Below are 27855 nucleotides of genomic sequence, written 5' to 3'. Positions count from 1 at the left end.
AGAAAGAGTTGGACATGACTGAAACAACTACACAACAACAAAAAATGTTAGGAAGTTGTTTTTTACCTTGGACTGGCTTTCTGCAACTTATAGCCCTGAGTGTAATAAGGCAGGAAAGTTGGGTTTTTTTTAATTGAGAAATATTTATGAAACAAAAACAGTTTTCTGGTTAGCACTGAATTAACCATTAAGTCAGTTAAATAGAACTTCTTCTTGGTCAATTACAGTAGTTAACCTGCAAATTATACATATGTTTTATTGTTACTTATTAATTCATTTACACCTGTTTCTATTTCAGTTAACTAAGGAGGAGATGGAGGGGGAGAGGAGAGGCAAGAAATGAATTTTCTACATTCCTAAAATAAAAGCTATGTTTGAAAACAATCCAATTTTTAGTTGTCAAATAATTGAAATAATACGCCACACCCCCTTATTCCGGGAAACAGATGGTCAACAGTATTATGTGAACAGTGCTCTCATTTTTAAATATTGACTAAATCTGGATAGAAGAGATTGTTTGGAAGCTAACAACCTCTTTAAGTATCAATATTCTCATTTCAGTTTTTTGGGGAGGGATTCTATCTCCAAGGCTTAATGTTTCATCCCCGAGAACACTTATTGAATTGAGCTGGGGGCATGTGGACACAGCAGGGAGAAATGGTATTTATTCTTTGAGGATCTTACCTGTTGATGTAGCTCCCCATCCAGAAATATAGCATTCTGTCTGAGAAGGAAATGGTGTCTCAGATATGCACACTGTCTTCACATACTTAGATTCCACAGCACAGTGGCCATTCACTGGCTTTAATTTGAGCAAAGCTAGACAACAAAGAAAGGAAGAAATGATAAGCTGCTTTGGAATCTTGCTGGCCCTCTATTTCAGCCTGTTAGGGAAGAAGCAGGGGTAGAAATAATTGTATTTTATTGGCCATGTATTTTATTGACCAAGTCTATGGTCAATCCTCTTCTAAGAAGCACAGAGTTGCTTCATTTATAAGTTTGGTGATGACTTCTTAGGAGTAATAGGGATTATTATAATATTATTATCTATATTATAATAATATTATTATAATTCTTAGGAATAATAGCCACTAACATTGATACAGCATTTTATGATATGAAAATAGAGATATTATCTCGTTTGATTCTTAGAACTCATATTTTCATACCATTTTATAGTCACTCAGAGAGGTTAAATGATAATCAGACAGAATTCAAACTTAGGTTTCTCCTGTGTCTAAGTACGATAACCTTTCCTCAATTACACTTGGTTGGTGTGTCGTCATAAATGTCAGGAGAAACCCTTGTTTAGCAGATGGCTGAACATATGGTTTGATTTTAGGAAGTCCAGAAGATACAATGCTTTCTACATATGTTCTCTATCTATATGGTTGAAATATCTCAGTGCTGGTGTTGTTTCTTTAGCCTAATAAATTTGATTTCTGTTAAAATTTAAAACTTTAAATTGTTATCAGTCATTACTACTTTAGCATAAGTTAGTTTCAGATCACCTGAGGCCTAAAGTTTCAGAGTTCCAGAACATGGAAAGATAATTTTTACCCTGTAATCAACTAAATTGTAGGTGGGAAGACAGTCAGAACCCTACTCTCTTAGTTTCGAGGTTTATCTCCAATATAATCACACCTATCTTTATCCTCCAACTCTCCCCTCTCCTGTACCTGGCACCTGAGCAAGCTCTCAACCTCAACCCTAGAATGAAATGAGGAAGCCTGGTGTTGGCACCTCAGGGCAGTTAAAATGTTAACTAACTTTAGCTGCTGCCCAGCTACCACTGGGAAAATTCTGCCTCATTTCCTGGTCCCCAGATCAGATCACCTCAAGACTGTATCTAGGACCCATGGGAGAGGGTCTGCCTTTGGTAGCAGTGACAGGTGAGTAGGAACACCACATCACTCCTTGTCATTCTAGATAAAGCAGAGTGAACAAATGCATGGATGGGTAATGATCTACATCTCCTAAAGACTGATCTTCGTTGGTGTAGATTACTTTTTCACTGAGAATCGCTCAAAACAATGAAATCATTGGCTCAATTCCCCTTCTCCATCTCTTAAGAACCTGGGCATCACTTTATAAAAGTCCTCTAAGAGCTAAAAAGCATTGAAATAATGGAATAGAAATTTATAGGCTTTACAATGTTTATGATTGGTAAGAGGCTTCTAGAATCTTCCAGATCCAAGTACCTGGGAAAATATACCCAGGAATGACCCATAATAAAAGACACTTGCCAATATCATTAGAGGGAATTTCAGCATCATCTTGATAATCTGGGTGGACAAGTATCTTCTCCACCTTAAATTTCTGTTCATGGGTTTCAGACTTCATCAGGTCTTGTTCACCAAGAACAACCTGTACTTCTTTGGCTTTTAGCCTATAAGAGAAAAATTAGAAAGAGGATAGAAGGTTAAAACACACATCCTACCATTTGTTATTTGGAAAACCCAGACAGGGCTGGGCAAATTATTCAGTAGACCCAAGACAATGTTATATATTAGAATTTTATAATTGGCTCCCAGAAACACTTATGGACAATAAACTGCTTCTTTCTCCTAATTCCATCAATGTTACCAGTGAACCGAGTGGTCAGACCAGGTTTCAAAACTTTAATTGATACTTATAGCCTCCATTTTCAGTTGGTCTGGTGCTCACTGGGTTCAGTTAACCAGTGATAGATTCCATCTTCCTAATATCTCTTATATAGGCCCTCTTCTCTCCTCTATCACTCCCACCACTCTGGTCCAGGCCCTCATCATCTGTACCTGGACTACTTCAATGGCTTGCTAGTTTGCCTACTGCAAGTCTCTCCTCACTCTATTCCATCCTCCCCTCAGCTGTCAAATTGATCTTTCTAATGCATAGGTCTGTCACCTCCTCCTCCCCTACCCCTCCAGTTCAATGAACTCCAGTGGCTCCTTATCACCTACAGGGTCAAATATAAAATCCTCTGGTTAGCATTCAAAGCCCTTGATAACCTAGCCCTGTCCTACCTTTCTAGATTCTAACACCTTACTATTTTACTTCCCTCCAATCCCCCTACTTTGCAATCTAGTGATGCCTGTCTCTTTGCTGTTCCTCATATCTCTCAACTCCTGGCATTTTCAATGGCCTTCCTCTGTGTCTGGAATTGTCTCCCTCCTCATCTCTGCATCCTGGTATACCTAACTTCTTTCAAGTCCTAATTAAATTTGATCTTTACAAGAAGCCTTTTTCAATTGCTACTGAATGCTAATGCCTTTCCATTGTAGATTATGTCCAATGTATTCTGTCTAAATTCTGTATGAATGTTGTCTCCTTCGTAAGACTGTGAACTCCATGAGGTCAGGGGTTGTTGGATTTTTGGTTTTGTTTTGCTTTCCTTTGTACCCCAGTACTTAGCACAGTGCCTGACATACAGTAGGTGGTAATGCTTATTAACTCAGTGATAGGGAACCTACGCCCAGGGAGATACTAGACTGTAGCTCTCCCTTGCCTTGCACCGGGGTGCACTGCATTTTGGGAATGTCATTAAAAGATTCAATATCACTGAATATTTTGAGTATTTACCACACTGTTTTAGGATGATGGAATTTGGAGATGGATGTAGCTTTGGTCATAAAGTCTAGTCCTTCCATTTTACAGATGAAGAAAGGAAAGCCTAAAGAGGTTGAATCACCGCCCAATGTTACAGGAGGAATAAGTGACAAAAACCAGGATTCAGACTCAGTTTTTTTATTCCGTACTCCATACTTTATCCAATATATCATGCTGCCTCCCATGTATCTGTGTTGGAGGATTTTCTATCTGGAGTTTGTGTATTCCTGAGTGGAACAATGTCCCAGTGAACTGACATTCCCAACCAGTCAAAGTTGTCTTTGGAGCCATTCTCCCCAACTAATCCTTTACATCTCCCTAGTTTGTTGACCTCTAGTCTTCTCTTCCCTGTGAACCAGTCTTCGGAACTTTCTCTTTCTTTCCTAGCTCTCCCTCCATTATTAAAATTTGCCATCTTCCCTAGGGATTTACAAAGTAGGCTAACTGATTTGATAAAAGAATCCCTCAACAGATGATAAACTGTTCTGTTCCCAGGTAACACGTGCAATTAATAATGGGAGCTTCCTGCAAAGGGCTGACTACTCTTGGATAAATGGGCCACCATAAAATTTTATTACACTGGCAACTGTCTATGGATAGGACAGACCAGTCCCGACCATAAACTTATCAAATTCCAGAGTTGGGATGGTTTCCTTCTGTGAAAAGGAAACCTCCCTTTTGAGGGAGGTGTTTATAACTCTGGCTTAAGTAATGTAAAAGGACTTGATGTATGGGTCAAGGACTGATTAATCTTGGAGTTCTGGTTAGAATCATGCCAGTACCATGGAGATCAGGCTGCTTTTTTCCAATGGCTTTGGAAGATCTTCCTAAGTTGTGTATCCTCAGCAGCTACTAAAGATTCTGCCCAGCAGAATGCAACAAAAGAATGCAACTAATGTCAAAGTGTTGTTTTTTTTTTTTTAAATATCAAGCAAGGCCAATATACCTCAATAAGGAATCTTTTGTTTGAGAAGAAACCTGTCTGTGTCAAGGAGCCATAAATGTGTTACCTAATGATAACATTTCCATAGCGCTTTGTGGTTAATAGAGCACCTTCCTTCCAACACTGTGAGGCACAAAGTACAAGCATCATTTCCCTTATTTTACAGATGTGGAAACTGAGGCTTCTAGAAATTAAGTTGCTTGCCCATGATCACCCAGCAGACAAGGGTCAAGACCCTGGACCCCTTCTAGGTTTTTGGTTACAGGAAGGTGGCCATTCCCACATCTTGAACTTACATTACACAGTGTGCAGCAGTGAGAACCCAACAGGGCTCAATCAGTGTGCCTCCACACGAGTGCCCATTGGGCATTGGGACAGTCAGTGGCAGAGACACTTGGAGAGATGCCTGCCAGGGGTGTTTGCCTGGAGTACTCTTGAAACCCCCATAGATTCTTTTGATTTTTATATCTGCCTCCGGCAGCCCACAGGTGCTGAACATGTGACTTGAAGTGATGAGCTCAGTGGGCTTCCATGGGAACTCCGAGACATCTGGGGTAACAGAGCAAAAACAGAATCTGAATGCCATTACAACCACTTGCCCTCTGCCAGTCCCATCTTTTTTCCTCCAAGAAGAATTCAGGGAGTGAGATCACCCAATACCAATCAATCACTATGGCACTGGGATGGTGCTACAGAATGTACGCCGCTGCCTGTAGCTACTGCTCTGTTGACATGCAGCCTGACAGTAGGAGCTGATTGGGTTTGGGGAGGCAGGGAGTGGAGGGGGAATGGGGGGAATTACTGGTCAGAAAGGACCTGCTATTCATAGCTACTTTTTTTGCTTTGTGATCATAGCTCCTCCTATCCATAAGTATTCTACTACTCTTAAGTATTCTGTTAAGAATAAGTGCTCTGAGTCTAATTTGTCATCTGCAGAGAGGAAGAGCTAGCAGGTACACACCTCAGGGGTGTAGTGGGTTGACTGCTACCAGGGGCATCTACTAGTCACCTGATGATACTTGTAGTTGCCTTATACATATCCTTCATTGAATTGGTTTCTTCTCCTTCTCCTCCTATCCTTTTCTTCCTGTTTCTTCTCCTTTTCCACTTCCTTCTCCTACTCCTTTACTTCTCCTTCTCTTCCTGCTTCTTCTCTTTCTTTTCCTCCTCCTTCTCCTCCTCCTATTTTTCTTGTTCTTTGTTCTTCTTTCTCTGTCTCTCATGCTTTTGCCTTTCTTTGTATTCCCAGTGCCTAGCACAGTGCCTAACACATAATAAACACTTAATAAGTGACTGTTGTTTGATTGATTAGATTGTCTCAAGAGTCTTTTTCCTTATTACTTTAAAATGATATTTTTATTTTCGAAGGAACAAGAATTTAAAAAAATTAATCAGTTATTCCTATTCTAACTTTGAGATTTGGTGATTCTATGATTCCTGGAATTCATCCTTTGACTAAAGACCTCTAAGGAGGGAAAAATGTATCCGGAAGAGACTATCACTAAAATCTCTTCCTGCTATAATGGTCTATGACTTTGACTATTATCCAAATGAATACATGCAATATATGTAAGCATATACATATATGTATACATGTATACACACACATAACCAAATGTCTATTCATTCAGACTTCCACCAGACTTACCTGAGGTTGAGCAAGAGGTGACATCACAGAACTCCCAAATCACTGTTTTCTTGTTCAACTGAGTGAAGCACCAAGGACTTTTGTCACCATCTGGATTCCTGAAAAGAATGCATCCCAATAGAAATTGATCAAAGAACCCTTTGAACAAGACTGGATCTACCTAGTTCCCATTTTAATTGCTAGAATCTTAGAGTTGGAGGATGACCATAGAAGTCACAAGACAGTGCAAAATTCCCCTCTCCAGAATCCCTCAGGTGTCATCATCCCACCTCTACTAGAAGACTCTCACATTATGGTATGGAGCAAAGGAAGCTAGGCTGTTGAAAGGTGACCACAATCTCTCTCTGTGCTTTTTCACCCAGAATGAGGAGCTGAAGTATACCTACCTCACCCCAATGATTTCTACTCTCCTTCTGAGTGTTCCTACAAACATTCCACAGAAAATTGAAGGGTGGTAGAGTAAAAATGATAATAATAAGCATTTATGTAATTCCTAGCATGTGTCAGTCTCTTTGCTAAGTACTTTCATTGTCTCTTGATTTTTTACAGCCCTGGGCCATATGTACTATTACTATTCTCATTTGACAACTGAGGAAACTGAGGCAAATAGAAGCTAAGGGATTTGCCCAAGATCATAGTTAGTGGCTCAGACCAAATGTGACCTCAGGTCTTCCTGACTCTAGGCCCAGCTACTATCCTCTATAAGAACAGAAGGCTAGAGAAGGGTGACAGCTCTTCATCATCAGAGACAAATGATAAAGCCTCTTTTACCTGCAATAGTTGTGCTCACCAATACCATGGACCGTGGCATCCTCCATAAATGCATTATAAGCCTCATCCAAGAGGAGGTGAGAATTCCAGTGAAGACAAGTGCGGTGGCTAATTGTCTTACTGACTTCCCCTCGGTAGTTGAGGCCATTGCTCTCATAACAGTCTTCAGGACCTCCAAGAAAGAAGACAAATATAGGAAAATAATCATCCCTCCATCCCTCACCAGGGGAAGGGACTGGGTATCTGCTGGGCAACTGGTGGCAACAGGGTCATTTTTCTCCTGTGGATTTTTGCTAACCTGAGTGCCAATGACAATGTCTCAGAAAGTAGATGGGCTGAATTTCCGGTCCTCCTGCCAGGGTTGAGAACATGTAGTTGCAATATATGGAAAACTAACCATGAATGAGTTGAGGACGCCTGGAGCCCTAGTAGCCCATGGTAATAATTATGTGAACGTGGTGAGAGTCATATTCAAGCCTGGTTAAGTTTGATCTCTTCACAGAATTGGACAAATCATACTTGTGATTTCTGTTCTAAAAGGGTTGAAAAAGCAGGTTCAGACATTGCAAGGGATTCCAAGCCCTAAGGACTAGAACGGGGTCACACTTTAATTAAACTCAGACGCCAATGGGACATACTGGCTGCTTCCCAGGAATGTTGTTTGGCTCTTTTGGTTTTGAATGTAGAAAGTGATCATACCTATTTCACATAATTTTCCTTTGAATCCTTCGGGACAGCTACATGTAAACTTGGATCTCCGCCTGTTCCGCCTGCAGTTACCTCCATTCTTGCAAGGATTTGGTCTACATGCTGAAAAGACTGTCAAAAAGGAAAATAGGGTCTGTGGGTTCCTTCATAAAGAAAATGCACAGTCTTAGAACTCAAAGGAAGATAGTTTCTCCTGGGCTATCTATCCAGATTATATAGTTTAGTAACAGGAAGACAAATCACCATAATGTTAGTTGCTGCTTATAACAGCAGCTATGGTTCATTCTGAGGGATGGGGAGGCATGGCCACTGCCAAAGGACCTGAGGTTTAGATTTCTGGGGATACAATAGTAATTTATGTTTTTGGGGCCTACCCTTATGTACTTGGTGGTGATCTGACTCTTAATTAAGATTAATTAACAAGATTTCTTCTCTTGACTCAGAACATTGACTAATCTCTATTTTGTCTTGTGGCTTACACTTATATTTCTGGTCTTCTAGTATGATTAGAGGGCCCTCTAAATGCCCCTTAAGCAACCTCTGGGGTTGATCTTTGTTAGGAAGTATAGTTTGGTTCTCTATCCATGGGCCCTACGTAAGGATAAATGGAAAAGGACATACCCTCTTCACTTCATTAACTGAGTCAGCTAGGACCAGATACTGGAAAGATTTTAGAGTTAGAAATTACCTTAGAAATTTCCTGTTCCAGTCCCCTCATTTTAGCCTCTCCTTTTCCTGATTTTCCAGTTACTAGCTAGGACACCCCCATCCTTTCAGTCAGCTAAGTTTGTGAAGATGCCATCTTCAATTCCTCTGTTACTCTCCCTGTCCCAAATCCATCTTCTATGAGAAGCCTTTCCTGAGTGCCCTTAATTCTAGTGTCTTCCCTCTGTTGAATATCTCCAGCCCATCTTGTACATAGTTCGTACATAGTTGTTTGCCTGTTGTCTCTTCTTTTAGACAGTTCCTTGGGAGCAGAGGTTGTCTTTTGACTTTCTTTAGGCAGCTAGATGGCTCAGTAGACAGATCTAGTCCCAAGGAATAGAACCAGCACTCAAACTTACATCCTCTGATTAACTTCTTTATAGCCTTTGACACTGATGAACACTTCTTTTTTTAACTGGATATTCTCTTTTCTTTAGGTTTTCTTGAAACTGCTCTTCCCTGGTTCCCTTATCTGTCAGACTGCTCCTTTTTGGTCCCTCTTCTAGGTCTCATCCACGAAATGTGAGGGTCTCTCCAGAAGTCTGTCCTGGGTCCTTTTCTCTACTTCCTCTATATGATCTCACTTGAAGACCTCACTGGTTCTCATGGATTCAACCCTCATTTGCATTTTCAGGTCTATAAATTGAATACTCGACTCTTTCCTGAACTAAGGAACATCTCCAGTTATCTTGATCTGACTCCAGATGTCTCCAGAGGAGAAAGTGAGGCTGATGACTTTGCCCAGCCTTCTCTCGCTTAAATCTAATTCACTGCATGTCATGGCATCACCGCCATGATGCTATGGTCCTCTTCAAGAACAAAGGACAATCAACCACAAACTGACTTTCCTGAACTCTAGCTCCATATTGCCAACAACCTCATGGGCATCCTGATTAAATATTTCATAGATATTTTAAACTCTGTACTTCCAAAATATCATTATCTTACCCCCCAAATCCTCTCCTTGTCTGAACTTATCTATTACTTGTCAAGGGAACTACTAGCTTCCCAGTCATCCAGATCAGTAACCTAGGGTGTCATCTGTGACTCCTCATTCATGTCCCACATATTCAATCTGTTGCCCATTCTTGTCATTTCTACCTTCACAGAAACATCTTTCATATAGCTCCTTCTCTCCATTTACACAGTAACCACCCTAGTTCAGGCTTTGATCATCTCTATCTTGGACTATTATAATAGATTCTCAGGTGGTCTGTTGATTTAAATCTCTTCCTACTCTATCTTCCAGTTGCTCAAATGATTTTCCTAGAGTGTAGGTATGACCATGCCACCTCCCTACTCAAGAAACTCTAGTGGCTCCCTATTACCTTCAAGATCAGATATAGAATCCTTTGTTTGACTTTTAAAGATGTTCACAACCTGTCCCCTTCCTATCTTCCCAGGCTCCTTATTCTTTAGTATCTAGTTTATTATCTAGTGATACTAGCCTTCTCACAGTTCCTCACACCATACACTCCATCTTCCACTTCCATACCTTTTCACTGCCCTGTGACTGGAAAGCCTTATTCTTGACCTCTACTTCCTGACTTCCCTGGCCTCCTTCAAGACTCAGTTCAAATCCCACTTTTTGTCTCCTTCTCTTTCCTCCCTCCCTCCCCCCACCTCAGCATATCAACTACAATACTGCCTCCCACTTTTGTGAAATTTATATCTAGCATGTTTGTAATTATTTACATGTTGTTCCCCCATTAGAATGTGAGCTTTTTGAGGTCAGGAACCATGTTTTTGCCTTTACTTTTATCCCTTAGCCTGTCTTATAGTAATCACTTAATACATGGATGTTGACTGTCAGGAAAATGACCAGACAACATCACTGGCTGAGTATTCGTTACATACGTAGTCTTCAACACTTGAGAGGGGTACTGAGGAAATTAATGATATGGACTCCTCCCGTAGGGATTTTATAATTTAATTGAGGAGATAGGCTACACAGGCCAAAATACAGGAGTTCAGAGCACTTAGGAAGCAACAATGAATTCTGCCATCAAACAGAATACGTAAACAAGGGATCTGGAAAGAAAATCAAGGAAGATTTAATGGAGGGAGGGAGTTTTGAGCTGATGTCTTTGGGAAAGGAAGGGCATAGATTGGTTGTATACCCTCAAGACTCTTACTGAATATTAGTGAAATATTATTGAATGACAGCCTAGAATACTAGGCCCTCAGAGACTATTGCTTCCTTGATCATCCAGGAAAGAAGTGACTTCTGAATTCCCATTTGCTTTATCTCACAACTGTTGATTTAATAGATTTAATACAGTTGAATAAGTACAAGGGCTGCTCATAGATGTCTCAAATTAAACAATATAGTAAACACTTAGAAAGCACCTACCGCAAATGCATTAATGGGCCAGGTGCTAGGCTAGGTATTAGAGATATGAAAATGGTAACAAAACAGTTCCTGTCTTCTGGGAGTTTGTCTTCTACTGGTGGGTGTAATATGCACACTTAGAAGTAGAAGTAAGGTAATTTCGGGGGGGAGACAGAGTCTTAACAACTCAGAGTATGGAAATGCTTCCTATAGGAGATGACACGTGAGATGTATTAAAGGAAGCTAGGGATAATGAGAATTAGAGGTAAGTCTATTTCAGACATGGGGAGAAGCCTTTTTAAAGGCTTAGAGACTGAAGAGTGAATGTTTTTTAGTTCAGTTAAGAGCAAAAAGGCAAGACTTTGGAAGAGAAGTAACGCAAAATAATTCTGGGAAGGTAGGCTGGAGCCATATTAGGAAGGACTTTGTACTCTATACACAGTGACAACTACGTCTAAATATAAAGTCAACCTGAATAGGTTTTCTCCCCCCCACTCCCACCTATGACTTACCTTTTGAGCAGGATGGACCCTGATATGGATGGTTACAGGCACATTTGTAATAGGGTGGAGTCAGGATAACGAGACATTCTCCTCTGACACAAGGTTTTCTCTGGCACGTATTGCGTACTGTAACAGATCAGTAGGAAATGGAGGGAAATTCAATTCAGCAAATATTTGTTAAGCACCTACTATGTACTATGTACTGTGCTCAGCACTGGGAATACAAAAATGAAAGCCTTCAAGAAGCTTAAAATAAAAAAAAAAAATAAAACCTATAACTGATGTCTAATAGGAAAAAACCAAAAAGACCCTAACATTGATTTGGGTGTATTTTTCTCACTGTGCTGTCCTTCACCTATAAATGCAGGTATATTCTTTGCTTTGACTTGTAGCCCTAGTAGGAACGATGGACTTCTCCAAGCCATCCTTCCTTTGTCCCTTTGTTGAATACCAGCTTTTATTTATGAAGTGGTCAGAGTGAACTAAGTGTATAGTCTGTGGCTTTAGAAGAGAGCATGGAACGAAGCAAACTTGAATGGGTCAGATTTGAACTTCTGAGTTAGTCGTCTTCCCCTTCCCCCCCACCCCTTTAATCAATAAATAGTCAGGAAATATTTATTAAACATCTGCTATGTGCCAGGCACTGTGCTAAGCTCTGGGGATACAAAACAGGCTCAAGACAGTCCCTGCCCTCAAGGAGCTTATACTCTAATGAAGAAAGCAACATGGAAAAAAGAACACACACATACACAAAGCTAGCTGTATACAGGATAAATAGGGAATAATTAATAGAGAGAAGGCACTAGATTTAAGATGGGTTGGGAAAGGCTTAATGCAGAAAGTGGGATTTTAGTTGGGACTTAAGGGAAGCCAGGGAGGTCACTAGTCAGAGAGGAGAAGGGAGAACATTCCAGACTTGAGGGACAGTCAGGGAAAATGCCCTGAGATGAGAGATTATTCTTAGAGCAGTTAAGAGACCAGTAATACTGAATCGAATAGAACCTGTCTGGGAGTAAAGTGTAAGGAAACTGGAAAGTTAGAAGGGGGTTAAGTTATGAAATTCTTTGAATACCAAAAAGAGCAGTATTTGATTCTGGAGGTAATAGGAAGCCCTGCAGTTTATTGAGGAGTGGAGTGACGTAGTGAGACCTGTGCTTTAGGAAAATCATAGTGGCTAAATGAAGGATGCATTGGAGTGGGGAGTGACTTGAGGCAAGCAGACCCACCAGCAGCTTTTGCAATAAGCCAGGTGACAGGTGATGAGAGCCTGTATTAGAAAGGTGCTTACTTCAGAGGAGAGAAGAAGGTCTATATGAGAGATGGTGACAAATTTTGTCAACAATATTGGATGTGGCAGGGAGGTGAGAAATAGTGAGGAGAGCAGGATAACTCCAAGGTTGTGAGTTTGAGGGACTGGGAAGGATGGCGTTGTCCTCAAGGTAGGGGAAAAGGTTTAGGGAGGAAGATAAGGAGTTAAGCTTCAGAAATACTGAATTTAAGATGCATACTGGACATCCAATTTGAAATGTCTGGAAGGCGGTTGGAGAAATGAGATTGAAGGTCAGCAGAGAGGTTGGGGCAGCATAGGTAGACTTGAGAATCATCAGCATAGAGATGGTAATTAAATCCATGGGAGTGGATGAGATCACCAAGTGAAGTAGTACAGAGAGAGAAGAGAAGAGGGTCTAGGACAGAACCCTGAGGCACACTTATGGTTAGAAGGCGTGATTTAGATGAGGATCCAGCAAAGGAGACAGAGAAGGAGAGGCCAGACAGATAGGAGGAGAACTAGTGGTGTGTTGAAAACCTAAGAGAGAAGAGGGAGGGGTCAACAGTGTTAAGTCTACGGAGAGGACAAGGACTGTGAGGATTGTGAAAAGGGCGTTAGATTTAGCAACTAGGGGACCATCAGTAACTGGAGAGAGCAGTTTTGGTGGAATGATAAGGTCAGAAACCAAACTGTAAGGGGTTAAGAAGGAAGTAAGAGGAGAGAGAGTGAAGCCACCTATTGTAGACTGTCTTTTCCAGGAGTTTAGCTACAAAGAGAAGAGATATAGCATGATAGTTCATACAGATGAAAAAATTAAAGGAGGGCTTTTTCAGGATGAGGGAGACACAGGCATATCAATTTGTACCTTTGCTAATAAGTTAACTGAAAAGTAGCATTTAGGGACTCAAAAATCATAAATAATCATCAAACTGAGAGTTTTGAGATTATCTAGTTCATGCCCGTTTGTTAAAAGGGCTTTGTTTTTATTTTCTTTTTTCTAATGGGGCATGAGGTAGAAAGACAAGGGGAGATTGCCACAAGGAAAAAGAAGCAAAAGAGAGTGACTGAAGCATTTTTTTAAAAAATGCAGAAAAGAGAATAAAAAGAAGGCCCGAAAGAAGCACAAGCAGGATAACTTTGAAAGCTATAGTCTGAATTTGTTATATACTTAAAAAGAAATGTAAGTTGTATGTAATAAAATCTGATGGCTTCTACGTTATTCTCTTCTTTCTACTGTGCGAATGGAAATGCCTATTTTATTTGGTGTTTGTTAAATTCAGAACAAAAATACATTTAAAAAATTACCTAGTCCAATCTCTTTACTGTACAGATGTCGAAATTGTTATCACTGTCGTATGAAGAGTTTCAAGTAATAATTACTCAGATTTCTGTAGCACTTTAAAGTCTACAAAACACTTTCCTTACAAAAACATCATGGGGGACATCCCACAATTGTTACCATCCTCATTTTGCAGATAAGGAAATTTATGTGATTTATGTTCATACAGATAGCAAACGGCAGAGCCAGGATTCAGACCTGGTCTCCCAACTCCAGGGCTCCTCCTGCTTCTGGGGTCTGCTATTAGTTTATGGTGTGACCTTGCATGAATCATTTCTCCCCCTCCTTGTGTTCCTTCCCTTATCCTTTCTAGCCTTAGTTCTCTAACTAGAAGCTTTCTATTGTCCTATCTAACTCCAGCACCCTTTGTTGGAATAAACGCAGCTATACATTTTAACTCCTCTTCCCAAGGCCATTTTGCCTCATCTCTTTTTGAGGATGCTGGTGAAGGGGGGAGTCTGGGAGCAGTATATGTTTCCTTTTCAGTGTGAGGGATTCAACAGCAAAATCTAGAAAAACACACTCACCTGCTTGACATTTTCCCCCAGTGAATGGGGCAGGGCAGTTACATTTGAAGCTGTCTGCTTTTATAACACATTTACCACCATGCATGCAAGGATTGGGCTGGCATAGGTCTGCAATATTTAGAAAGGAGAGAATGTTTGTAGTGGTTGCTGATAAATCAAGCAAGCAACTAACATTGATTAAACAGCTACTACGTGCCAGGTAATGGTGATATACGTACAAATAATGAAACAATCTCCGCTATCAAAGAGATTATTTCTAACTTTAAGGTCTGTAAAATCAGTAAATTTATTTTTATTAAAATATTATAAATATCTAAATATATATTATACATAATATATATTATTTATGCATACATAAATATATATACATAAAATATTGTAAAAACATTTATTAAAACAGTACCAGGGTAAATAAGAAGAAAAGAATTCCCTCCTACTCAGAAGGGCACACTCTCTTACAGATTCCCATGGTACCATTGGAATGAAAGAGACTTAAGAACCAATCTTGAGCTTATAAATGACTCACATTTTTAAAACACCTTCCTCACAATGGTACTACAAGCATCATTAGTCCCATTTTAAGGATGAAGAAACTAAGACTCTGAATGGTATGTATGCTAGTATGGGTCTGCGGTAGGACTAAAAACTTAGTCTCCTGCTGCCAAGTCCTGCACTCTATTTACCGCGGTAAGTTCCATGTTGTCTTCTCACTTGGATCCCCACTACAATACAATTAGAGCCTCTTCTGCCTGTGCTGTTTTGTATATGAGAGCCTATGCTGTGATAAGAGATAAAAACATGACTGGCCTCGTGGTCCAGCAGTCACAGGTCTAGTGAATTCTAACACTCTTTCTACTATCGCCTACAAGTGTGATCTTGGACAACCACTTTATTTATCAGAACCTCAGTTTCTTCATCTGTAAAAATGAGGATGCTGATGAGATCATCTTCAAAGTCCTTTCTAGCCTTAAGATTCTATAACTCTCAGTGGAGGCAAAATCCTAACCATAATGGTGTCTAAATAACTTGACACAAACATTTTGAGACAATAATTGGTGGTGAGAGGGAGGAGACGCAGTACAAAGAGAATGCACACATCCAAGCATTTCCTCCCTTTCCTCCCAAGTTTCTCATCTATCACACCTCAAATAAGTTGATTTTCTTACCATTTTCTGTAGAGACCCAACTAGTATAATCTTGATACTCAGATGCATTACTTATAATTGTTTCATGATCATAATATTCAGCACTGTATTCATAGTCATCAAGAGTCCAATCTACAGCAGGTGAAAGAATGAAAGAGAAATGGTTAGCTAGACCAAAGAAACATAACATTATATTGGATTTCTAGAATGAATATCTTTACAGCAGTAGTAGAATGGATAGCCTTCGGCTTGGCCCCTTAGACTTCCCTCTAGATTCAAGGTACTCTCTGGGGTAACATTGTTTGAAAATCTCTTGCCTAACCCCCTTTTCAACGTGTTCTCTTATATATAAAATGATAGTTTATATGTAAAATCATAAGTAAAAATACTTATTAAAACAGTAGCAAGGTAAATAAGAAAAAAAATTCCCTCCTACCCAGAAGAGCACACTCTTTTACAAATTCCCATGGCACCATTGGAAAGGCAGAGACTCAAAAAACTGACAACCGCTCTCCTAGAATCGCATGCTAGTTCTAATATGTCTTTACCCCCATAGTTAAGACTTGCTACTTCCCTTGAAAGCTCCTGATGGCTATCTGCTGGGTTGCTTCCTCTTCTAAGACGCCGTTTACTGCTCCTCTGATGAAATGCTTCTAGACCAGAGGTGGGGAACCTGCAGCCTCGAGGTCACATGTGGCCCTCTGGGTCATCAAGTGTGGTCTGCGCATGTGGCCTCAAGGCCACAGATTCCCCACTTGTGGTCTAAACTGTTTCTCTGCTATTGCGCTATTGTTTTGTGCTAGCTCTCTGACCAGTATCAGCTATTAAGTGGCTTTTTCCTTACAGAGAAAGTTTACAGCTTTTTTGGGGTCAGTTCATAGCTATTTTATCTCTTTTCTGAGTCATACCCATAGCCATACCAGCCAGGAACATAGAGAATTACTTAGGTAAATTCTGTCTTTTTGACTACTTTGCTTTACTCTCACTAGGGGCTTCCCTGAACCTCACTGATATTTGGGCTGCGGTGAGTAGCATCCCTGGTAGATAACATTATAACTGTAGACTTTTTGAGGAACAGGATGTAGCTGGAAGTCTTTGTCCTTTCACCACACACAAATTTCTACTTTCTGTTCCCTTCTTTTCCAACTGATGAAACAATGTGACCGAAATAGATGTAGCTTGTCCCTCTCACTCTGTAAAATTGGGCAGAGAGGGAAAAGTTTGAACTGATGGTTCAGTTTTCAGTGTGAGAATTTATAGTTCAGAAATTGATAATCACCACAAATAAGGGCTTGATTCTTATGTGTATATGGGTGTGTTGCTGATTGTCTAGACAAAAAAGTGATGTAGCAAATGTAATTAATAGAGACTAAAGCTAAAAGTGTATTATAGATATATCTCCTTCCCTTCCTCCAGAGAGCCAGCATTTACCAGCATGCTCTGGAGCAGGAGGCCACAGAGCAGAGGGGTAATGTTAACTGTATTTGTAGTAGGGAATACTGTAATTTGTAATTAACTGTAACATCAACTGTATTTGTAGTAGGGAAAACTGAGGCTCAGAGGGGTGAGATTTATTTAAGGATAGCTAGGTGATGCGGTGGATACAACATTGATCTTGGAATCAATCAGGAAGACATTTTCCTGAGTTCAAATCTGACTTTGGATATTTACTATCTGTGTGACCCTGAGCAAGTCACTTAACCCTGTTGACATCAGTTTCCTCATCTGTAAAGTGATGTGGAGAAGGAAATGGCAATACACTCCTGTATCTTTGCCAAGAAAACACCCAAAAGGGATCATGAAATGTCAGATATGACTGAAAAAATGACTGAACAACAACAACACAGAATGGCAGAGGTAGACTTAGAACTTATGTTTCTTGCCTTTGTAAATGGATTAATTCAGACTTCTTAAAGGGCCTCTATCATCGACTTCAGTTCCAATGCGCCAAAGAAATTCCTTGCTCTTTTCTTCTCTATCATTGTTTGGCATTCTACCTACTCTATACATGGAGCAAAGAATGTCCACACTTACTTTGGGGGATGGTTTCCCTTTTTATTCTCATCCATATGTAGGCTTCCAACGTACAATTTTGATAGCCACAAAAGGCAGTCTTGCAAATGTTTATGAACCTTGAATAATTTACATGGTAACAGGACCCAGAACCCTACCCTACACTCGAGGTCAGTCTCACACACTGAAAGCTTGCAACAATCAGTGGTTGTTTTCTTTAGATGTGGGGAATAATAGGAGGTAGGAGAAGTTTTATATGTGGAGAAAGTTGAGTTGACTTCCTTGACTCCAGATGGTATCCCAGCCACCAGCAGGAATTATATAAAGAGCTCTTCCAGATACATATGATAATGAGGAGAGAGGAAAATGCAGATAGCAAACTTGACAAAGCTCTCCTAGGGAGCTAATCTGATGGCTTAGTGGATAACCCTCTGCCTTGGATTGATCATCAATTGCCATTATTTTAGCTTCCTCAGTCATTCGGTTATAGTCCTTATCTCTTTGGCTTTTAAAAAATCTGCTTTTGTAAAATGACTTTTGTATTTCATATTAAAATAGAACTAGTCTTTTATTTCTTCTTGAATACACCAACTCTGGTTCGTTTCCAAAATTTCACCTCATTTATCACAATGTCAAGTCAAGACTCCCTTTCCTGGCTCATTATCTTACAGGAATTGAATTTCTACAATATGCAAGTGCTCTTGGAGCACACCTAGCCAGGGATAAGGATCTCAGCTGAAGATAAGACCATTGTCTTCCTGGAGCAAATCAAGTTTCCCTCCATCTAAGGAGACAAAGCAAAGAGACACAACAAGGGGAAATAAAATATTTCTCCAAGTTTGACATGCAAGATTTCATTCTGGCCTTTGGTGGGTGGGGGGTGGGGTAGCCAGAAGAAAGGGAAGGATAGAGAAATGACTTTGGTAACGAGAAGATTGGATCATTTATGTATTTATTTCCCTTTGGAGAACTGCCTTTTTTTTCTTTTCAGCAGGTGTTTTTAGATAATTACTTTTCCAGGTGTTTAAGTCATTTCCTGAATAACTTCAGCATCATGGTGCATAATTTCTCAGCTTCTTTGTAGGTGTTGAAAAATGGAAGGACATCACACATCTAAGAAGGATCCCTACAATACTGTCTTTCCTGGGGGACAGGGGGATGATAGAAATGACCCCCAGCATGTCTTTGTAGTGCTAGGAAAAATTTTACATTAAACAAGTGCCATTTGATTACGTTTCATTTTTTCTCCACTAAACTATGAGTTCTGTTTTGGTAGGGAATATGTCTTATTTGACTTCTGTTTCTTTGCTCAGACAAAGACAGGGCCATACAAATATTAGAGCTCAATCAGTGTTTATTGGATTGAATGGAATTGAATCGACTGCAAGTTCAATGAGTCAACAGTATGATATGGCAGTCCCCTCACTCCTAAAAGCTAATGCTACCTTGGGCTGCGCTGGGAAGTACAGTTTATAAAAATAGTAGGTGATAGTCCCGCTGTACTCTTCCCAGGTGATACCATGTGTAGAATAATGTGTTCATGTCTTGGAAATAAGCTGAAAAGTGTTCAGAGGAGGGGAACTGGAATAAAGACCATGAATCCATTTCCTTTGGGTAATGGTTGAAGCAACTGGGCATATTTAACCTGGTGAAGAGAAGGCTCCGGGTGGAACATAATAGTTGTCTTCAAGTATTTAAAGGGCTATTATATGGAAGAGAAATTAAGCTTGTTCTAAAAGGTAAAGCTAGGAATAATGGATGAAAGTTGCAGAGAGGAAAAATTAGGTTTGATCCAAGGATAAAAAACCCTACAATTTCCTTACAGTTAAGAGCTACACAAAAAGAGAATGGAATGCCATGAGAGGTAGTGAGTATCTATCTCCTCAATGAGATCATCAAGCAGAAGTTGAATGGCCACTTTTTGGGTATGTTATAGTGGGAATTTTTTTTTCCTGATATGGGTTGGTCTACGTGATTGCCGAGATCCCTTCCAACTCTGAAATTCTGTGATTCTGAACTATAGTGGTATCTAATTGCTGTACAGTATAGCAAAGGAAAGGATTAGTCTCTTCTCTGCTGAATAAAGTAACTTACAGGAGGGGGCAGCTAGGTGGTGCAGTGGATAGAACACTAGTACAGGAGTCTGGAGGGCCTGAGTTCAAATCTCACCCCAGACACTTGACACTCACTAGCTGTGTGACCTTGGGCAAGTCACTTAACCCCAGTTGCCTCCTCCTGGGTCATCTCTAGTCATCCTGGTGAATATCTGGTCACTGGATTCAGATGGCTCTGGAGGAGAAGTGAGACTGGTGACCTGCATGGCCCTCCCTCACTCAAAACAAAGTTAAGTGCAAGTCATGTCATTATTTCTCTGATGGCATGGTCTTCTTTGTCAATGAAGGACGAACACACAACTTACAGGAGAAGAACTCCTTTCTAAAGAAGTTTGTTAAATAGAAATATTCTAAGACTGTCTCATTCTTCTAGAACATGGCTACTGGAATGGACAGAATCAACTGGAGGAGTGGGTCCCAAATCACTGAGACAGGGAGAGATCATCAAGACAAGACAAGACAAGACAAGACAAACAGAATTAAGTCACTTTGGGATGATCAGGGCTTGGGATGGCTGTGGAAACTCCCTTCAATAGAACTACATTTCTTCTTCTGAGCTCAAAGAACTAACAGTCTGCCGTAGACATGGCCCTGGAAAGAGCAGCATGCTCCAATGTCTATGGAGAATGAGACTGCCACCACCTACACCAACATCAACAAATGACCTCTATCGAGGAGGTAAACCCGAAAGGCTGAGAAACAGCAGCACACTGAGGTCTTAGACCCTGTTTCAAAGCTGGTTCCTCTAGGGGCAAAAGCCTTATAGAGATGAGACATGGAAACTACCTCTACTTGTCAACAAATGAATCAGTCAATCGACAGTTATTAAGTACCTACTATGTGCCAAAGCATCATGCCAAGCACTGAGGATGCAAAAGGAGGCAAAAGACAGTCCTGCTCTCCAGGAGCTTACAATCTAATGGGAGAGAAAACATATAAATAAATATATACAAAGCACACTACATACTGGACAAATAGGAAATGACAAAACAGGAAATAATAGGAAGGTACTAGAATTAAAATATTTTAGGGAAGGCTTCCAGTGAAAGATGGAATTTTAGTTGGGACTTAAAGGAAACTGGTATAGATTCTATCTCCTCAACATCCACAGCTACAAAAGACCTGGAAAAGAAAGTTCTTGATACTGGAGTCCTTGGTGCACTCATACACCTACTCTATGTGTATAGACATACATAATATGTGTATATATACAAGAAAGTGCCATCAAAAGGAAGTGAAATCTATCAAGAAATATTCAGCTCCCTTCCCTCCCCATTACATATAAGGCATTTTACCAAGTACCCCAGAGAATTCAAGGATATTTAAGACATAGTCCCTGACCCCAAGAAGCTTAGAGAAACTTATAAGATAGTTGGGGTGAGAAAATATGTACACAAAAGGTTAAATAACAGTATGGGAGATGCTCTGTAGGTAAATATATATGCATGTACACACACATACTTGTTGTTTCCCTTGTGTCTGACTCTTTGTTGACCCCATTTGGGGATTTTCTTGACAAAAATAGTGGAGTGGTTTGTCATTTCCTTCTCCAGCTCATTTTTACAAATGAGAAAACTGAGGCAAACAGGATTAAATGACTTGCCCAGGGTCACAGAGCCAGTAAGTATCTGAGACTGGATTTGAACTTAGGAAGAGGAGTCTTCCTGACTCCAGGTCTAGCATTCTATTCACTGTGCCACCTAGCTGCCCATATATTATATATACACATACCATGTATGCATAAACATATGCAAAATGTGCCCATACCATATATATAAAAACACACCTAATGTGCATATTATAAATATAGTGCTATATGTGTATAAACAGATATACTACATTCACAATATATACCTGTATTATATATGTATAAACACACATTCTATATACACTATGCCTATAACATTATGTATATAACCACATATAATACAAACATATCTCTCTACATAATACATGTATAAACATACATGATGTGCTCAGAACATACATACTTACTATACTGGTATAAACATGCAATACTAGGCACAACATATATATATATACACACTATACATGCATAAACATATATAATGTATATAACATACAGACATAAACACATATAACATAGATATAAATACGATGCTTACATATACTATGCATAAACATGCATGTGTAATTTACATACAAATTGTACACAAACATGTAATGTACACACACTCTATATATGTATACACATTATATACATGCATGTATGTATATGTAAACATGTATGTATATCTGTGTTTTTTTTCTTATTTCTAGGTCCCTAGTCTTCCTCTCAACTGCTACACTTTGTACCAAAGTTTCCACAACTTATTCGGTCTGCTGCCCCCTTTTAAAAAAATGACTCGGCGCCTCATCGGGGTTAAGTAAACCCTTATTTTTCTTCAAAGCCCCATAACTGCACCCAAGGCTACTACTGCCACCTGGATAGTCCCAGCCCTCCCCAGGGGCACTATTGCCCACTTGGGGGAATCTATGCTAGACTTTCTTTGAACCCACGACCAAGCTCCCTTGTTCAAAGAAATAGTATTGGGCACTGAAGAAGTAGTTTTAAACTGAGACTTTCTTCCAAGTATCATTAGGAAAATTACACTGGAAAAGGGGGAGAAAATGGATAACTGTGTGAAACATTTTAACGTTAGGGACAAGCACTTAAGGATTTCTCTATTCAACAATTAGTCCAATAAAAGTGCATTAAGTGCCCACTGTGTACATGGCATTGTGCTAGGTATTGGGGAACATATACTTAATGAAGGGGTTGGGGTAATATGAAAGAAGTCATGCAAAGTGGGTGAGAACCAAATTAGTACAGGCTGACGCCAGCATGAGGGCTTTATCTGCATGCGGGCATGTATGAAACAGACGAAAGGATGGGTTCAGAGCCAGAAAGACCTAGATTTCAATCCTGTCCCAGACACTTACTAATTGTGAGACCTTGGGCAAGAAATTGAGCTTTTCTATGCCTCAGTTTCTTCATCTGTATAATGAGAAAGTCTTATTTGATAGCCTCTAGGATTTCTTCCAATTTAAAATCTATCATTCTATATGTATGTGTATGTGTATGTATGTAATATATATGACAAAATGAAATAAAATTTAGAAAGCATCTAGCATGGTAGGTACTATATGTGTTAGCTATTTTTATTATGTATAATAATTATTTTATTTAATTGTTATATATCAATTAGTAAGGGAGAAGATTTTTGAGTAAGAGAGAGACATGGTTTGATCTTTGTTACAGACATATTAATTTAGCAGCTTTGAAGGATATTTTGGGCAAGGGAGAGACTAGAAGCAGTGGAAATGTGGAGGTGACACAACTGAGGAAATCTGGCAACTTTGTGGAAATGGGGTGAAATGGAAGAAGAAAGTGCCCAGGGTGACTCTGAGGCTGGGAGCCTGGGTGGTACGCTGGACAGAAATAGGAAAGAATAGGGAAGTGGAGAAAAGAATGAATTCCATTTCCAAATGGTGAATTTGGTTATTGATGGGCATCCCTGTTTGTTGAACTGAATATCCACTGAAAATAGAGTAGCCATCCTGTGTTATCTCTGAGTTGTCAAGGTAGGATGATACCTATCTCACAGCAAGATTCTAAGTATTTCATAAAGAGTATTACAAAATGCAAATGAGTATTTTATAAATATTTAAGTGTTATATAAATGTAATCTATTGTAAAAATTGCAAATGATGATGATGAGCACACTTTATACTCGTAACTACTGCATGAAGAAGGGAAGGAGGTCCTAATTAAAGATGGGAAAACTGAGGCATAAAAAGATTAAATAATATATTTAAGATGATACAGCTCATTAATGACAATTCTGGGACCTGAACTCAGGCCTTTCTGTTCCCAGACCTGTGCTTTCCACTATTCCACAAGGTTTCTCATTTATTTTAGTTCCACGGAGATCAGCAAGTTGTAGGAAACCTCAGGAGTTGAGGACTTTTGCTCAGTCAGAGGCTGAAGGTCTTTGGACCAAACTTATATTGGTCTGTGCCCAGAGTCTTTCCCCTCAAAGCTCTGAATTACTGTAAAGGGGGTTTTGCAGCTGCTCTGGTTAAAGAGATTGCCAGATGTGTGAGATGCAATCAAAATCCCTGGTATCACGTCCCTGTTGGCATCATCAATCATCATGGCACAGAAACCTCCTCACAGGGCCTACACCAAAACACAGTCCTGTCTGATTCCATTTGACGTTTTGAGTCTAGCTGACAGGGTGCTCTCTGTGGAGATCCTCTCTGGCAGGCAGTGGGATGGCTGATGGATAGACTCAGCTCACATTTCAGAAGAGAGCCAAGCTTTGAAAAAGCACCTCTGCAGCCCTGGTGGCTGAGAGTGTCACCTGCTGTGGTTAGATCCACAAAGACCTGAGCTGTTTGGATTAACATTGCCTTCTCCAACACCTGGGTAATGAAACAGGGTGCTCCTCTGGGGCTTCAAACCTTACTGTGCTGTCCAAGGAGGACTAAGGAGTAAGAAAAAAAACATTGAGTCTGGAGTCTGAAAGCGTGGATTCCATACCTGGTTTTCCAATTTACTACGTTTTATCTGTATAACCATGGGCAAATCACTTCCTCTATTTGAGCCTCAGTTTCCTTATTTGTAAGGTTAAAGGAAGGAGGCTACTGAACTATCAATAATATTTAAGGTCCCTTCCTGCTGCAAGTCTTAGAACAGGGGTTCTTATCCTGAAGTCTGTGAACTTTAAAAAAATAGGTATTTTAATAACAGTATTTCAGTACAATTGATTTCCTTTGTAATCCTATGTATCCTATTCAGTGCATTTAAAAATATTATTTTGAGAAGAGGTTCATGAACTTTACCAGATAGCCAAAGGGTGTCCATAAGACAAAATATGTTAAGTTCCCATGGGCCAGTTGCTTAATTCTTGGCTAATATATGTCCTTGGCAAAATAGCTAATATAATAAGAGCTAGCATTTCTAGAACACTTAAAGGTTTGAAAAATCCTTTATATGTGTCATTTCATTTGATCCTGACTATAGATCCTGTGAGATAGGTGATATGAGGAAACTAAAAATGAGACAGGTTGAATTACTTGTCCAGGGGTCACACAGGTATCAATTGAGGCAGAATTTGAACTCAGGTCATCCTTATTCCAAGGTCCACACTCTAGCCACCGTAACCCCTCACTGCTCCAAAGCAAAAAGAAAAAAAGCAACGACAAAACAGTGGGCTCTTCATGGTGTGGAGATTAAGGTTGTATTTAGAGTCTGAGAACTTAGGATTGGATTCCAGCTTTGCTACTTACTAGTGTCAAATTGGTCAAATGGCTTCGCTTTTCTGGGCTTCAGTTTCTTTACGTATTCTAAGATTCTTCTCAGCTCTAAAGTTATCATGTTAAGAAGACAGATTGCAAGGTATACATAGGTGGTGAAGGAGAAGAAATGAATTTAGGTTACTTTTTCCAGGACTTTAACAAAGAAGGGAGGGAGACATAAATAGGATGCTCACCTGAACTATTTTGTCTCCTAATCGTCTTTCTGTTCACATTTCTGTCTCTCTCTGTCTCTGTCTCTCTCTCTCCCTCTTTTTCTTCTTCCCTCTCTCCCTCTCTCTTCTGTCTGTCTGCCTCTCTGTCTCTCCAATCAATTAGTAAGTCACTCAACAACCATTTCTTATTCCTCCTTTACCTACTCACTAAAATAATTTTTCAAATGCACAAGTCTTACCATATCATACCCTAAGACAAAAACCGTTGGCTCTCCATTGCCTCATGGCATAATAAAACACCAAAGAGCCTGACATTTAAGGTGCTACTTTTCCAGCCTGATTTCACATTATCACCCTTCTTTTTTGTAATCAAACTCTGTTATTGGCTATTATTCCTCAATTTATCCTGTGTACCCCTATCCTGTGCATTCACACAAGTGCTCTCTCTCTCTCTTCCACATCTGGTATTCACAACCTTCATTTGTGCTTTTTAAAAGCCTCTCTTCCTTCAAGGCCTAGCAGGGCTTTTTTTCTTTTTACAATTTTTTTTCTTTTTCTTTTTTAAAGCATGGAGTAAACAAAGCTTTGCTCAAGGGGTCTGACAGCCACACTTCTTTCCCAAAGCAGCCAATGTCCACGAACCCTCAGCTTTTAGTCTGGCTCATTGTCCAACTGTCCTCTTGGGACTCCAGGGTAGAGGGTGAGAACGAGAGAAGTCATTCTCTCTTTTACCATAACTGTGGACATGGTGTGATTGTTTTCTGTGTCGCCATACCCACCCCTCCCATCCTATCAGACTGCTCTCTTCACCCTGTACTTCTCGTGCCCTCAAAGATGCCATCTGCACCTTTCCTTCAGTCTGTCCCATATATCTCACTATGTCAGTCTCTTTCCCAACAAGTGTATTTGACTGTGGTGCAGTTTGGGTCAGTTACTACTCTGAGCCCTAGTTCTGGTGCCATCTCTTCTGTCAAACTGTCCCCAATTCCCTGAGCTGAAAATTTTCTCTTTCTCCTCAAATTTTCGGAATTATTTATCTGGGTTTCTCTTTTGCCTCCATCATATCTTAACTTGTATTATATTTATCTATTTACGTGGGCTGTTGTCCTTAGTACAAAGCCTGGTTACATTGCTGAGTACAGAGACTATTACTTTCATTTATGTTTCCTTCACAATGAGCACAGAATCACAATGGGTGCTAAATAAATGTTGGTTGATAGAAACCATATAGCATAGAGGATCAGGAGTCAGTTTGGAGTCAAAAAGACACGGCATTCAAGTCCCATCCCTGACATACAGAGGCTGTGTGATCCTGAGTCAGGTAACTTCTCAGGACTTTGGGTAATTCTCCAAGACAGTCAAATCAACATTTATTGAAAGCTTACTGTGTGCCAGTCACTGTCAGCTGTAGGAGAAGTGCTGATATACATTACTAGAGGGAATTCCTCACCAGGAGCTCCACATAATGATAAAATCAGAGATCTTGTTCAAAAAGAAATGCACTGAATTTAATCAAATGCTCATTAATTAATTAATTTTTTTTTTTTTAGTACTGAGGCTAGGAATTGGGCATGTCTTTGAAAAGGTCTGCTTGTGTTGATGCCAAGAGATGGACTATCCTTTAAGATCCTATGATTCATGCAATTCATTACAATTCAAAAACAGAGCCATAACTAGCCATTATGGCACCTGGGGCACATGTAGTAGCAAGCACCCTGGTATATACAGGAGGGCCTGATGTATAGGTTCTTAAGTCTGCTTTTCTAAAAGGAAAGCAACTTGTGAGGGGTCAACAATCTTCTTTAATTACTTTCACCTACAGAGGAAATACAAGTAGAGAAATAAAAACTAACAGGGCTTCTAATGGTCTGACCATAAGCAACATATACATCACAGATCAACAGACAGATCCAACTGTTTGCCTATTACATGCATACATAGTTACCAGACAGAGAAGCATCAACATCTGTGTTTTCAAAGCTGAGGAGGTTCCTTAACAGGCACCCATAGTCTCATCTGGCACATGAACCTTCTTCAAAGCCTCCAAAGCAAAACCTCATCTCAGAGTATATATACACTTTTCAGAGCTAGAGGAAAAGACCCTCCTGACCCAGTGCCTCCTTGAAATTAACAAAAGCTTCCCTTAATGGGCTTCAGGTAAGGCCTATTAATGGGCTGGGAAGATCTTTAACACTAATTAACAGTATAGCATATTTCACAAAATATGTTCAGGGCAAGCATCAAAAAAAGTGGTTTCAGATCACCTTTTTCAGAAAATTCAGTTCCCCCGCTTGGGAGGAGGGGAAGGAAGAGACACATAATCCCTTCAGGGAAAAGTGCGTACCTTGGATGCTCCCAGTGGTAGGTGGGATCCAAGGATACAAAATTCCTTCAGAAGGAAAGACTAGATTCTACCCAGTGGTGGGGAGAGATCTTGAGACAAGAAATGCATCAGCAGAGATACAAGAGGCAGTAGCTGTGGTGGAACAGGATGGGATTATGCCTGGGAAGGAATTTACTTAGGTTGGGATGGGGCAGGGAGGGAAAAGAAGTATGCCATTAACTAGTTATTCTTGTTGACTAAATGATAAACATAATTGTTTTATGCTTTTGAAAGCTGTAAATGCTACTAGCACTTTCTAAATTTTGGTGGCAGGGGGCAAATCCTGGCTGTCTCATTCTAGTTATGGTTCTTCATTATTTTATTTTTTTGTAAATATTGAGAGCCTACTGTGTGCAAAGTCCTGTGCAAACACAATAGAACATGTTGAT

At 39.9% G+C, this 27855-nt stretch overlaps 1 protein-coding gene across 1 annotated transcript in view; it reads right to left on the bottom strand.

The window, feature by feature from the left end:
- The window catches only part of HABP2 (hyaluronan binding protein 2), a 58901-nt gene that overhangs the window by 9888 nt on the left and 21158 nt on the right, over nucleotides 1-27855 (bottom strand). Inside the window, exons 3-11 of the mRNA XM_072622957.1 lie at nucleotides 15501-15611; nucleotides 14335-14442; nucleotides 11208-11324; nucleotides 7650-7769; nucleotides 6951-7122; nucleotides 6180-6277; nucleotides 4828-5080; nucleotides 2247-2389; nucleotides 685-819 (exon numbers count right to left, since the gene is read on the bottom strand). Of these exons, the coding sequence (XP_072479058.1) occupies nucleotides 685-819; nucleotides 2247-2389; nucleotides 4828-5080; nucleotides 6180-6277; nucleotides 6951-7122; nucleotides 7650-7769; nucleotides 11208-11324; nucleotides 14335-14442; nucleotides 15501-15611 (1257 nt within the window). The remainder of the gene's footprint in view (nucleotides 1-684; nucleotides 820-2246; nucleotides 2390-4827; nucleotides 5081-6179; nucleotides 6278-6950; nucleotides 7123-7649; nucleotides 7770-11207; nucleotides 11325-14334; nucleotides 14443-15500; nucleotides 15612-27855) is intronic.

Source organism: Notamacropus eugenii, chromosome 1, assembly GCF_028372415.1.
Source record: "Notamacropus eugenii isolate mMacEug1 chromosome 1, mMacEug1.pri_v2, whole genome shotgun sequence".
NCBI classification, from domain to species: domain Eukaryota; kingdom Metazoa; phylum Chordata; class Mammalia; order Diprotodontia; family Macropodidae; genus Notamacropus; species Notamacropus eugenii.
This window is presented reverse-complemented; position numbering and strand designations above follow the sequence as displayed.